Genomic DNA, 13,697 nt, shown 5'->3' with positions numbered 1-13,697 from the left:
GAAGTGTTGAAGCACTGGCACAGGCTGCCCAGGGAGGCGGTGGGGCCACCAGCCCTGCGGGTGTTTAAAAAAACGCCTGGACAGGGTGCCTGGGGCCGTGGGCTAGTGGTGGCCTTGGCAGCGCTGGGTTAGCGGGTGGACTCTATGGTCTTGAGGGTCTTTTCCAACCTGAATGATCCTGTGGTTCTCTCTGAACTTGGCACTTCCCTTTCTGAGACTGGCCAGGGATGCCGCGGGGGCCTCAGGCCGGCCATTTCCCGGAGCCGGCTGCTCTGGCCGCTGAAGTGGGACAGGGCTTGCTGGGAGGCTGAGGTTGGGGCCCTCCCATCGGGTACCGAAGCGTTCCCGTACATCCCCCGCTGGAAACCCAGGGCTGTTCTGGTGCTGCTGGGGAAGTGGCGCTCGGAGCCGATGGCTGGGAGAGAGGAGCAGCGTCCACAGCCAGAGGTTTACAGGGAGCCAGGCCCGGGCAGGTGCAGGGCTGGCCATCCCTGTGTGGGGCTGCGCAAGCCGGGGGAGCTGCTTTCAAGGGCAGTTTCAAGGGACGGTGCATGTGGCAGGCATAAGTTTAAAAACATCTGAACTGAGATTCTTTCAGGCCGTTAAACGGGACCCGCACGGTTGTCCCCTGAAATTGGTCACCTAGATCTTTCAGGGGCTCTTTTCCCCACCTTTCGCCATGCTCCCACTCCTTGCCGGGAAGACACAAACACCGCATTCCTGTATCAGCATCGGTCAGCAGCTTTGACACCCGCAGGCCACTTCTGTCGCCCCACTCATCTGCTGTCCCAGCTGTCCCCGCACCCGCGGTGAACGCGGGCCTCGGCTGAGCCGCACAGCGCGGGCCCGAGCCCGGCGGCCGGCGTGGGGGAACGGCCGAGACAGGAAAACCGGGGCGCGGGGCCGGCGGCGGTGGGAGGCTGTAACCCTCCGGAACGGCCCGGGGGAAGGAGCAAGGGCTCGCGCGCGCCCTGACGCTGCCGGCCCTGGCGGGACCCCGCGAGGAGGAGGAAGGGGCGGTGGGGAAGAGCTCGCCGCCTCCCACCGCCGCCGGTCCCGGCCCTGCTGCCCGCCCCGGGGCCGGCCCGGCTCCGCCCCCGCTGCGCCCGGAACGCTGCGTCCCGGAGGAGCTTTCCGGCCGGCGCGGCGCGGCCTGGACCGGAGGCGGAAGCGTGGGTGGCGGGCCGGGCTGGGGCAGTGCGGTGGCGGCGGGCCGGGCGGCGGCGGGAAGCGAACTGGGCCCCATGGCCTCCTCCAGCATCGACATCGAGGACGCCACCCAGCACCTGCGGGACATCCTCAAGCTGGACCGGCCGGGAGGTGAGGGGCCGGGTGCGGCGGGCCTGGCCGGGGTGGGGTCACTGCACTGGGCCGGCGACCGCGCCGCCCTGCCCCGGGACTCCCCTCGGTCGCCGCGCCGGGGCCTTGCCGTGTGCCAGGTGGCCGCGTGCCAGGTGGCCGCGCTCCGGGCCCGGGCCCGGCCCGCTTCCCCTCGGGGCGCCGTCGACATCGGCCTCCGCCGGCAGCGTCCCGCCCAGGGTGGGGGGTCCCGCTCGGCCCTGCCGCCCTTCCCGCAGCGCCCGGTGCCGGTGGGGAGCGGTGCCGGTGGCCCGGGCTGAGCCCCCGGCCCGCGGGGAGGGCCGCGGTGGCGGGGCGGAGCGGGACCGCGGGCTGGCGCGGCTGTGGGCCTGCGGGCCCTGCCCCTGGGAGCCCGGCGGCGCTGCCCCCCAGCCGCCCCTCCCCCCCCCCCCCCCGGCCGCGGCTCCCGCCGCTGCTGCGGCGCGGTGAGTAACCCGGGGGCTTCGCTGGGCTTGGCGCGGGGGGCTGTCGGGCCCTCCGGGATCGCTGCCATCCTCACCCTTCCCGCAAACTTTTCGCTCTCCCCCTTGAAGGCGAAACGAGATTGCAAACCGCTTTCTAAAGCGCCTGCGAGTCTGCTCCTTTGACCCCGAGCTTCTCGGAGCTCTGCGGGCCCCCTCCTGCCCGCAGTGGGGAGCCGAGCCTTGGGAGCCAGCCTGTTCCTGCTCCCCCGGAGCCCCTCGCTCTCGCCCCCCTCAGAGCTTTTTGACCCTACCGTGGCATTTCATGCAAACCTGATGAGCTAATGGTCCAAAGGAGGCTGAGACCGTGGATGTTTTGCAAAAAAACCTTAGCTTCTTTGTAGAAGACAGAATTGATGCCCATGTTGCGCTCCTGTTGAGGGAAGGGCAGGAATAACAGCTTTTAAGCATCCTGAGAGTTGGTACGAATGTGCTACCTCCAAAGCAACTGTCGTGTGTGCTGCCTTTTGCTTGGCCTAAAGGCTGGACGAAGGGTTGATGTGGCAGAGGTGCAGGGGCATGGGAGCAGATGGGGCAAACCTACAGGAAGTCGCCTTCATTAATTTTACTGCCCATAGAGAAACTTACCGTTACTGGAAGTAGTCTCTTTTGTTTCTAGAGCGCTTGTGTGTTTCAAGATTACAATTCTTATAAGAAAATACATTTTTCCGTCACAGTGCAGCACTCTGTACTTGAAAGACTGAAAGGCGCAGGGATGGGGAATGCTTGTTTCACAAGCAATTTCTGAAATGAAACAATGCTTTATGGTAATGGTTGGAGTTGTTTCTGTTCTCTCAAGGTGAGAGCAGCTTTCCCCTGAAGCAGCTTCTCTTGCTGGTTGAAGCAAAGGAGTTAGTTATTTATTATTAGTTATTTATTGTTGTTTTTCTTCTCTTACTCACTCCCTTTATACCTGCTCCGTCAGCTCTAGTGCACAAGAAGGTGCTTGTTGAGAAGAAAAGGAGTAAATGGACAGTAAGTCAAGCAGTAAGGAACCTGTGGTGGTTGTTCACAGAAATCACTGCTTGGGTAAGAGCAAATAGACTTGAAGGAACTGGGCATGATAAAGTGAACAGCAAGAGTACGCATACGTTAACTGAAAGCCTCTGAAAATCCTGTTAGGATGTCAGAGGAAGGGGAAACTGGGATCCTTCAAGGCTTTTGAAAGAGAATATAAGCAGCCTCATGAATGTATGTGTAGGTCTAGTCTTGTCTGGCACAAAGTTGCTGTGGTCAAGGTCCTCTTTAGTTCTAGTTTCTATTATACCCTGGCTTTTACTTGCAGATTTTAATACCCAGAAGAGACCAGCATGGCTTCTTTCCAACGCTATTGCCACAAAGAAGATTTTGCAGTACTAGGTGCCCATAGCTATGAGCAGCATTACATTAGTCTGGGTGCTGTCCAGGCAGGGGACAAGAAACACTCCCTGCTCTGAGGAGTTTGCAACTGTCACAATACTTTTTTAGTTGTGCTGGGTTTGGTGATAGTGGAAATGCGATCCACTGCCCTAGTCTCTCTGAACACTGTTTTCTCCCAGTTTCAGCAAACATCCATTGCTCTGTTAGCCCTTGCCATTTTTTTTTTTTAATGCCATGTCCTCGGCAAGGTTGAGCTGCATGATCAAACTCTGGGGCACGTAGACAGACCATCAGTGCCAGCATGCTATGGAGTCCCTGCTGGGGTTGTGGGCAGGACCCAGGTTTTAACATGGGCTCACTGTTCAGTACAGAGTAGCATCCTCTGGTGCAGGTGACAGCAGGAGCAGGAAGAGTTCAGTATCTCAGCTCTGACTGCTCCTGCTTTCCTTCTCTTTGAAAAGATAATTAATACGACCTCATTTCTTTCCCTTTGAGGCCTAGATCTACCAGTCTAGGTTAACATTTTGGTTTTGTTCGTGTACCTACTAAACACTGAGCTATTTCCCTTCTTTTATACCTTCAGGATTGTGCACAGGCAGCTTGTCTGTGCTTGTCTGGCTCTCCCTAAGACAGAGTGATGGGCTAAGCCCATTCCTGAGCTTCGGTGTACTGTTCTTGTGCCCATCAGCCTCTGGGGTGTGTTTTCCTCCTTCCCTTTCCCATGGCGCAAACGTCACTGTCCTGTTGTCCATAAAAGAGAGAGATGTGAAGCATTCCTGTTGCTGCAAATAGGGAAAAGAGTGTATCACCTTTCTCTGGCAGCCTGGATGCTTTTTCTGTAGTGGATATTTTCCTGCTCTTGGTTGCAAAGGATAAATTGCAGTTGATGGAAGGAGCTGCAACTGGACAAGCACCCACCATACGCTATAGGAGTAAGGGGTGCATCTTAATGCTGCAGTAGCAAGCACAGCACAAATGTGTTAGGTGGTTACACAGGATCGCGTTTGCTGGCCTTGAAGTTTCTTCATGCTGTGTGAGTGCTGCTTTCTTCATGCAGTGCAGGTAAACTGAGGTGAGTGCCCAGATGGTCTCTGCGTCAGGATACCCTGTTGCTGCACAGGCTTTTTGTGGCTATAGCATAGTCGCTGATTTAATGGCTGTTCATAAACAGGCAAGTTTTAAATATAGTTGCAGTTATTTCTGTAGGCGGCAGCACTCATCCTGGTACACTAAAGCCTGTTTGGTAACTGAAAGCTTGCCTTGCGTTCAAAGGACATACCTCTTGCCCCCAGTTACATTTGGGTTTGTTACATGTGAGAGTAGTAGTGGAGCTTCTGGTCCTGGGAGCAGCCATTTTGCAATGGCAACAGCTCCACAGCAGTTGTTACCTGGCAACAGTATATGAAATTTCAGTTTTCAAAACCAGTGAAAATTTCAAGCGAGGATTTTGTTGAGACACGAGGCTTTGACTTCGCTGTGCTGATGTGTAAGTGCAGATGGAGTGGGCTTGTGCTCTATGTACCTTGCTAGTGAAACAGAGGAGTCTCCTTCACCACCTGTTGCATCTGGTCCTTCTAAAAGCCTTCAGAAGGTATGGAGGCCACCAGGCAACTTGTGCTAGGCCAAATATATGAAGTCAGGGCACGTGCATCCTCAAAGCACAGCTGAAACTCTGAACGAATAGTTGCTTTATGTAGAACTTGAGTGCTGTAAACTTCTATGTCACTAATCAACCAAGGGAAAAATGCAGGAATCGCCTAGGGACAGCTGCGTAGTTCCATAGCCAGTGGACTTTGAGGTCAGGTCTCGCACTCAGAAGCCAGTTTTGGAGTAACAAATTTAGCATTTCCAGCCAACCCCAAGTGTTGCAACGAGCCGCTGTGTTGCTGGACTTCGGAGATCTCTCTGCAGATGTGAGGGTTAGAAATGACCTTTCAGGAACCTTTTGATCTGGTACTTGATTCAGGAAATCTGAATTACCAGCTTAGTCTTTCTGATCCAAGACTATTTGATCCTCCTCGAAGCTGGTCAGTTCCTTGTACCTGTTCTTGGGTGTTTTTCTGGTCTGCTGGGATTGCTTGTGCAAGAACAGAGCTGTGACTTCACTTGTTTGTGTTTCTTACGTGGGAGGTCTCTCACGCATCGTTTTTGGAGAATACTTTTCCCAACTAATTCAGTGTATTCTGCCTGGCAGACCAGTAGAACCTGACAGAACAGCCTGGAGGGAGTGTATTTCACTCAGTGCTATTTCTTTTAAATAGATGTTGTGCACAGTTGGCCATGCTTTTCCCTAGGTTCGGTGAATGAGAACCGGAGACCGTCAAATTCCTATAACGGAGACCTGAATGGACTGCTGGTGCCTGATCCCATTGCAGCTGGAGATGGACCTTCTTTGGCTAAGCCGGCGCATCGCAGCATTTCTCTGGGAGCCCTGCAGGAGAAACAAGTCATGTAAGTTTTGTCGAAGAAAGGCTGAGTGTGAATAGGAAAACGATCGAAAATGAGTTCTGGTTAGCCTGGACAAGCACGCTGGGAATCTGAAGAGTTTTACATCGAGTTCAGGTGACAGCTGTGAGTCAGTGCTGCTGGTCAGAGCTTTTGTAGTTTTTGTGAGGCTGGTGTGTGGAGCCTGCCATCCTTCTGCTTAGGAAGTGCAGAATATTGGCAGAGCTGTTTGGAGAGAAGGGGAGCAGAACTAGTCGCATGGCAGACATTGTAAATAAGGTTGGAGGTAAATTAGCAGGGCTCTGGGTGAAACGGCATTCTCAGTAGACCTCCAGCTGGACTCCTTCAGGGACCCAAGGTACCTGAGGGTAACTTTTACCAGTTCGCAGTATGGTAGACCTTGTGCTTGTCGAAGTATTGCTGTCCGCATGACATAAAGCAGGACAAATGATCCTGAGCTGGATTTCCGTCTAACTCTTTGCTGAGTTGTGCATACACGTCAATGCATTTTGGCCAATACTTGTGCTTTTACTGCTTATATGCAAGAGAACATATGCATATAGAATACTTTGGATTTGTCATGGAAGTAATAACACAAATCCACATCAGTCTAATTAGTATAATGCTTGGCTTCATGTGCTGACTCTTAACATTAGAGCTCGTGTAAATAGCTTTTGTTTGGGTTCTCTGGTCATAGTTTTGTGAGAGGCTGCTGTGAGAACCATGAGCAGCATGCACTGTGGTTGATGAGGTTCAACTGACTGACTTTGGTCTCTTTGCACCTTCCAGTGTTGGGTCGTAGTCAAGGCTACTTTAACCAAATGTAGGTCTGTGCTCAAGTCATATGGACTGGAGGATTTTAAGCTGAAGAAACTGGGTGCTTGGCACTGACAAACCTGTGACACATGGAGAAAGGAGGGTCTTGACTGAAAGTAGATTCTCTTTTCAGTTGTTCAGCTCAGACTTCCTGGATGCACAGATACTCCTGCATTGGTGTTAAAATTACGAATAGCAAATATCTGACCTCTTTTCTCTTCCTGTGACTCCTGTCTGATGGTGAATTTTTTTTACCTCCCCCTTTTGTTTTTCTTAAAAGCTGCCTTTCAGGTGATGACAGCTCCACTTGCATAGTGATATCAGCAAAAGATGTGGAGATAGTGGCCAGCAGTGATTCCAGCATCACCAGTAAGGCCAGAGGGAGTAACAAGGTAAGGAGCAAGAGGAAAGCGTAGTTCTGTGGTTTTGGGGATTTTTTTGGGTCATGTGAGCTCATGCTTGAATATTTTTAAACAGCAATTACTGTCCCTTTTCCTGTGTTATAGGAGCTTTAAATTAAGTAGAAGTTTGTCAAAGAGCTTAAAGAGGGGCAAAAATTTGGAGTGGTGTCTTGTCAGTGGTTGTTACTCTTATTTCAGAATCTGGCCAAGTTATCCTCTAATTTTCAGGAATAAGTCCATGACCTAAGCTGTAGATTCACGGGAAGGTGTCATTCCTTCACAAGCAAGCTTTTCCTGCTGTTGTTTCTTCACTGGAAGGTCTTCACAGTGGGGGGCGTTTGGGAGAACCGAAACAAAAATTCTTCATGGTTTGCTAGCTTCAGTCCTGCTGAGGGCTCCACCCAGCAGATCCAACATGCAGAAGAACCAATATGCTGATACCAGAACTAGTGCTGTAGCAGAATACTAAGACATGCTCAGAAGAAATGCTAGGCATTAGGAGAGAACGCTCTGGTCTTCATCTTCTTGGCCCTTTTCCATACTATATCATTTTTTTCCTTAATGTGCAGTGAATTAAGGGACCACAGAGATAGTAAATAAATACTGTACCATGTTAATGTACTGTACACTGTTTTTTGTAGAAAATTCTGAAGATAAAAATGACAGGGAGGATCACTGCTGTAATTTCCATAGTATTTCTTAATTCTTTGCTCAGAGATACCAAATAAGACCAGACTCTCAGTTTCTTGGAAAGCAGTATTAAAACTATGCAAGTGCCTATGCAGCAAATGTGTTTCTGTATTTCAAAAAAAGTTTCTAAGAATGGGAATCCTGACACTAATGCTAATGAAGAGATAAGGGCTGCTTTGCTGTAGTTGCAGGGTAGCGTGGTGTTCTGCAGCATGACAAATCCATTGCAAGAAGGCATGCGCTCCATGAAAGGAGACATTCATCAGCCTCCAGAAGTTTGAATGTTCAGGGCTCTGCTACCTGGCATTCAAGTGCAATTCTCCTTACCAACTGGTGCTTCTAACAGTTCCCTATTAAACATTACAGATCTTCCCTGGAGGAAATTGTATATTTGGCAGGTTTATTGCAGGAAAAAGTTAATTCCAGACATTTCTCATGTTTTGTTTTCTTTCTCCTGAGCAGGTGAAAATACAGCCTGTTGCTAGATATGACTGGGAGCAGAAATATTATTATGGCAATCTGATAGCTGTTTCAAACTCTTACCTGGCTTATGCCATTAGAGGTGAGATACCTTCTCTGTCTTGGATGTGATTTGTATTATTTTGCTCTGTGTATCTCTAAAAGAGGCAAAGTTTGCATCAGAAGAAGGTAAATGTCAGTAATTGAAGCACATCTTGCAATACTTGGAGTGCTGTTGACTATATTGGTTTTGCTGGACAGTAAGCTGATGTTCCGATTAGTCCTCTAATTAAATATTTCTGCTGCAAACAAGCTTCTCTGTAGCTAAGCACAGAAACAGCCCTGCCTGTGGTAATTTGAGCAGATAAATGTTTGCGATGGATTTGCTTGCATAAATTTAGAGTTGAGTTTAAGGCTAAATATAGAGGAGCCAAAGAGCAATGCATATGCAGTGTATTTTGCAATAGAAAGGGAGAGAAGAGCAGAACAATGCAGGGAAATACTGTTTCATAACATATATGAAACAAATGAACACTTAGTCATCTGCAATGTCTCTGTTCTCATATAAGCACATAGTGTTTAGAGCTCAGTCAGCTCTTTCCTTTCTTCTCAGTTCTAGCCCCCTTTCAGTTTGTCTGGCCTTTTATGAAATCTACAACTCTGCTACTGTGTTTTTTTTCCTAGCTGAGATTATTTTAGAGCAGCTTTAGGGTGTCTCACCCTTTTAAAAAGTATTAAAGCTTGGGTGCAGTAACACTCTGGAAAGCTGAGTGGTCTGCTAGGGCTGGCGTGGGCATCAAGAAGTGGAAGCAATATGGTCTCCAGAAGATTGCCTGTGCCACAGTGACGTTTGTCTGAAATGGGGAAGCTTTGCTTGGGGTGTGTGTGCTCTAAAGCATGTTCTTTTCAGCAATGCAAGCCAAAAGCAGTGCTTTTTGCCAGGTGAATGTTTATGATTTTTACATTCCCCTTACAGAACATGTATTTGAGCTAGCTGCCTCTCAGTGACTCTTTTTCTCCGGTTACTGCAAATGAAAATGCTGTTAAAACTAATTCACTGTCACTGAAGGTCAGCCTTGGAGGTTTGGAAGCTTTATCATGAGCTTGGGCTAAAGATTTAGGCCTTACATTAGTGAAGGCATCTTTCATGAGGCTAACCCTGGGTATTATGGGAAGTCAATTTCTGTTGCGTTCTTTTCAAGTAGAACAACTTAGAATTTGTGGTGCTTGAGAAACAGAAGATAAGGGGAATTAAGCTTCCCTTAAATACACTGCCCCTTATAGGGGCAGGCAAAGTCCTCCTTGATGCTGCCGTTCCAGTCTTTGCGCCAAATCTGAGAAGTGCAGTGAATATTTGTGCCTGTGTTGAAAGTGCTTGTTAACGTGGTACCTGTTGATATGGGTTTTCAGAGTGCTGCCTGTGGCAGCTGACGGCAGGATGGGCGCTAGAAATGCTGACGGTTGGGAGCAAAGGCAGTCCTGCGGGGAACCACACAGATCAACGGTGACTTCTCCCTCTGTCTTTTCTGCAGCTGCCAGTAATGGCTCCGCTATGGTGCGGGTGTTGAGCATCAGCACTGCTGAGCGGACCTTGCTGAAAGGATTCACAGGTGGTGTGGCAGACCTGGCTTTTGCTCATCTCAACTCCAACCAGCTGGCATGCCTGGATGAGGCTGGCAACCTTTTTGTCTGGCGCCTGGCCATGGATAAAGAAAAGATCCAGTATCTTGTCAGAAGATATGCTCATATGCGTCTTTGTGTGGTAGTTAATGTGAATACAACCTCCAAACTGCAACTTATTTGTAGCCTTTCCAGAATAGCAGCTTGCAGGGGGAAGGTCAATAGTTCTGCCCCTTCCAGAGTATCAGTCACCCTGTGCCTGTATTCAGCCCAGTTATTACTTGAAATGGCATGTAACTTGAAATTCTAGGGCTGACGTGTTGGTGTTCCTTTCTGGTCCAAGCAAAAACAGAAGTGTCAGTCTGTGTTAGCTGGCCTTGCAGATGGGTGGTGTTACCTCAACTGTGCGATGGTTTTTTACTCACATTTGTCTAGCTCTTTTCTTAGTTACTTTTCTGGGGAAGAGGACGTAATAGTTCCTTCCCACTCACTATCTTCCTTCCAAACCTTCTTCTGGTGGTTCTGAAATTTCAGTGTTTCATTCATTGCCCTAAATCTTTGCCTTTTAATTGCTAGGAGTGACTGCTTAGTACTTTTGGGAAGCATGTCAGTCTGTGGGATATGTCATTGTAGGTTGTGGCTTCTGAATTTTAATTGTATACCATCACTTCAAAAGCAACTGGAGCAAAGGCAGTAGTAGTTGTTTAAGGTCTGATCTGTAGGGGTGGACTAGAGCACTCAGCCTGGGGCAGTGTGTTAGCTTTCCTGTCTTTCTGTGGTAGTGTTGTGACACTAGCTGAAATCAGTTAATCTGTCCACCAGCAGTTGCATGGATTGCACATTCAGATGTGGCTGTGTGCCCCTGTTGTGCTTACCCTGTCTGCAGCCTGCAAGAGAAAATTATGAGACTTAACCTTTGGAAGCTTAACCTCTTCTGCCAGCAGAGAAACGGTGGCTTGTCTGCTTTCTTAGCAGAATCCTTTTACCTAGTTTCATTTGAATCAGTGAGCCAAAAAATCTTGAGGTTTTACAGTATTTAAGAGGGCCAAGCCTGAATAGGTTATTGCTGAGCATTAATAACACAGCCAGAATGTTACATTTCTTAACCATGGTGATCAGAGAGGAGATCTTGGTTAACATCAAGCGACCTGAGAATACACCCTTGAACACCTCTCGACGAATCATCTGGTGCCCTTTCATTCCGGATGATAATGAGGAGAGTGGTGAAGAGGGAAGTCAGACGTTGGCATTGTTGCATGAGGACAGGGTAAGGAAACCCTATTCTTGAAACATTGTCCCTTATTACCATTAGCAGGAGAGAATCTAATGAAGGAAAGAGCTCATATGGTTAGGGTTGTAAAGGCTCCTGTCTAGTCCATGTTGAGGATCCTCCCTAATATGAGATGTGGGATTCTTCTCCTCTGAGGAGAGGTCATACTGATCTTTCTTTGGGCCTCAGGAAGATGGAAAGTGATCATTTCTGCTCGCCATCAAATAGCCAGGACCACTAGAAACAATGTGGAGGGCCAGAGGCATTGCTCTTCTGTTGAGGCTGAGCCAGTATGTAGGGGAGGGAGGGGGCTTGGTGAGCAGCAGCCACAATTGCCAAGAGCAATTCCCTGCATTTATGTATGGCTGGATGCCAGGAATCTAATGGCCAAATTGGGTGAAAATGGGAAGGTTTATGTCACGTACTTGCCGTTGGGCTGGTATGTCAGGATATGAGATAGTGGATCTAAAAAAATCTCCACTGGATCAGACCAGTAGTTGTGGAAATAAACCTGTGTGCCTGCATGTTTGTTTTCCAGGCAGAGGTGTGGGATTTGGACCTTATCCGAACGAACAACAGCTCCTGGCCGGTGGAGGTGCCTAGCATCAAAGAAGGCTTCATCGTAGTGAAAGGCCACAGCACGGTAGTAAAGCTTTTTTTTTTTCTTCTTTTTTTCTTCACTGCCATCACACAGGTCATCGCTGAGGTTTTCTTTGTGTCCTGGTGTCTCAGGAGCTCTAGTTCTTAGGATGGTTGGCTGTAAAAAAACCAACCCAGTTTCTTACTCACCCACACTATCACCCACAACCTACTGGCTCTGTGCACATGCTGTTGGTAAGTAACCTCTGTTTAAGGAGCTGAGGTGAATGTGTAGTCATTTGCTTTGAAAATGGCTCTTGGAAAATCTTACCTGTGTTTCCAAGGGCCTGTTTGACAGCCTGGGCTGTATTTCAACTGTCTTGTTGTATCTCCTGGTAAATGGCACACTTAACAATGCTGTGGTTTACTGCTGGATAGGAAGGAGATAATTAAGCCCGGTGTCAACTTTAGTTTTTCTATGATTTCTCCAGTGACTGTAGTTCTAGATGTGAATGCAGTGGACCAGGACTGCAGCTGAGTATCCAGTAGGCGATATTTTGAATATAAAAGAAACAACTGGAAAGAGTCCAGTTTTGCTTCTTGAACAGGATGATGACAAACTATTTTTATCGCTTAGATGAAACAATAATGATTGTGAAAAGCCACAAGATCCTAAAAGAAAACGAACTGCGTTCATAACATGAGTAACTGTAGGAACAGTAGCAGCACAATCTGTTGTACTTAAACTTGCTGTCCGGAAAAGGTGATTGTTATTATTACCAAAAAAAAAAAAAAAAAAAAAAAAAATATCCTGTCAGTTCTTCTGTGAAGGGTTAAGCTGTCTAGTGATGTGTCTGTCGGAAATCGTTCTGATCTCCTGCACTATTGGACTGTTAGTCAAATTCCTGTTTGAAGAGAGTAGTCTGTCTTCCTGTGAAATAAAAAAAGCTATATAATGACTTTTCTGTGTCTTCCCTCTCCCCCTACCCCTCTGTGTAGTGCCTCAGTGAGGGAGCACTTTCTCCGGATGGAACTGTGTTGGCCACAGCAAGTCATGATGGTTTTGTCAAATTCTGGCAGATCTATATTGAGGGGCAAGATGAGCCAAGGTAACTGGAGAATTAGAAAATGAAGGATCTTGGAACTGAGAGCAGCAATTTATCTGTGAGAATTTCCTTGTTACAGAATCTTCTGTGATGTTAATTCTCAGGACATTATAAAGATACAGGGTGAATGTTTGTAAAGTACTTTGTTGCTGAAGAGCTGTATCGATGACTTTCGCACAAGGTTTGGTGAGCTTAGGGAAAAAGCAAAGAGCTGTGTCTGGAAACCAGAGTTCTGTGCTTTGCACAGGCTGTAGCCAGACTCTTTTGCACTGTCTCTGTAAATGCAGAAAGCTACTCTGAGCTGTTCCTCTCGATGCTGACTTCTTTTGTGTATTGCACCCTGGTTAAAACACCAAACCAAATGGCAACATGTGATTATATTTATTTTTTAATCACAATTTATGTCTGCATGGGCTATGATGTCCTTATTTTATATAAGCCTGTAAACAGCTACAAGTTGGTAACACTTGGTGGCTGCTGACTTAATGCTGCCTTTGGACAAGGAATAATGTGTTCAGTGCCCACCTCTTGTCTTCCTCATTTACCACTCCCTGCACACTTGGATGTTTTCTCTGATTCTTTCCCAGGTGTCTTCATGAGTGGAAACCCCATGATGGTAGGCCTCTTTCCTGCCTGCTGTTTTGTGACAACCATAAAAAACAAGACCCAGAGTAAGTTCCAAATCCAGTACTTGAAGTATCAAAGTTTGGTAGTGTCTTCTAACTCTACCTTTGGAGGGTTCCTTGTAACCGCATGGTACTTGTAAAAGTTTAGCTTTGTGGCAGGAGCAAGTCCTGTTCCCTTTGTAGTCAATTTTCTAGGGATGGAGAAATAAATAAGGCTCTGGAGCACAGCCTAAAGTGACCTTAATCTTAGTGTCAAGTCCATGAATAAATTGATGAGTCCTTTCAGATGTGTGGTATGGTCGGTTTCAACCAGCCTGCTACCCTCCAAATTCAACTGCAGTTGGTTAAAAGAATAGCTTTTTATTTTTATTCTTTCTTCAGTCAGTTGTGGCCTTAAGGTTCTTGAGAGCTGTAGTGGTTTCTAATCTCCCTCGGAAGCAGAAGTTTTCTGCAAACTTTAGGATGCAGTTGGGCAAAATCAGCTATGGGCAGCTTGTGAGGAACTT

At 48.1% G+C, this 13,697-nt stretch overlaps 1 protein-coding gene across 1 annotated transcript in view; it reads left to right on the top strand.

Annotated features, from left to right (window-relative positions):
- The first annotated feature begins 1,165 nt into the window (after nt 1–1,165).
- EDC4 (enhancer of mRNA decapping 4) overlaps nt 1,166–13,697 on the top strand; it is a 35,593-nt gene continuing 23,061 nt past the window's right edge. Inside the window, exons 1-9 of the mRNA XM_055818694.1 lie at nt 1,166–1,320; nt 5,474–5,630; nt 6,721–6,832; nt 7,994–8,093; nt 9,523–9,712; nt 10,730–10,877; nt 11,419–11,523; nt 12,459–12,568; nt 13,153–13,236. Coding sequence (XP_055674669.1) covers nt 1,245–1,320; nt 5,474–5,630; nt 6,721–6,832; nt 7,994–8,093; nt 9,523–9,712; nt 10,730–10,877; nt 11,419–11,523; nt 12,459–12,568; nt 13,153–13,236 — 1,082 coding nt within the window. The 5' untranslated portion in view covers nt 1,166–1,244. The remainder of the gene's footprint in view (nt 1,321–5,473; nt 5,631–6,720; nt 6,833–7,993; nt 8,094–9,522; nt 9,713–10,729; nt 10,878–11,418; nt 11,524–12,458; nt 12,569–13,152; nt 13,237–13,697) is intronic.

This window comes from Falco peregrinus, chromosome 14 (assembly GCF_023634155.1).
Source record: "Falco peregrinus isolate bFalPer1 chromosome 14, bFalPer1.pri, whole genome shotgun sequence".
Classification (NCBI taxonomy): Eukaryota; Metazoa; Chordata; class Aves; order Falconiformes; family Falconidae; genus Falco; species Falco peregrinus.
This window is presented reverse-complemented; position numbering and strand designations above follow the sequence as displayed.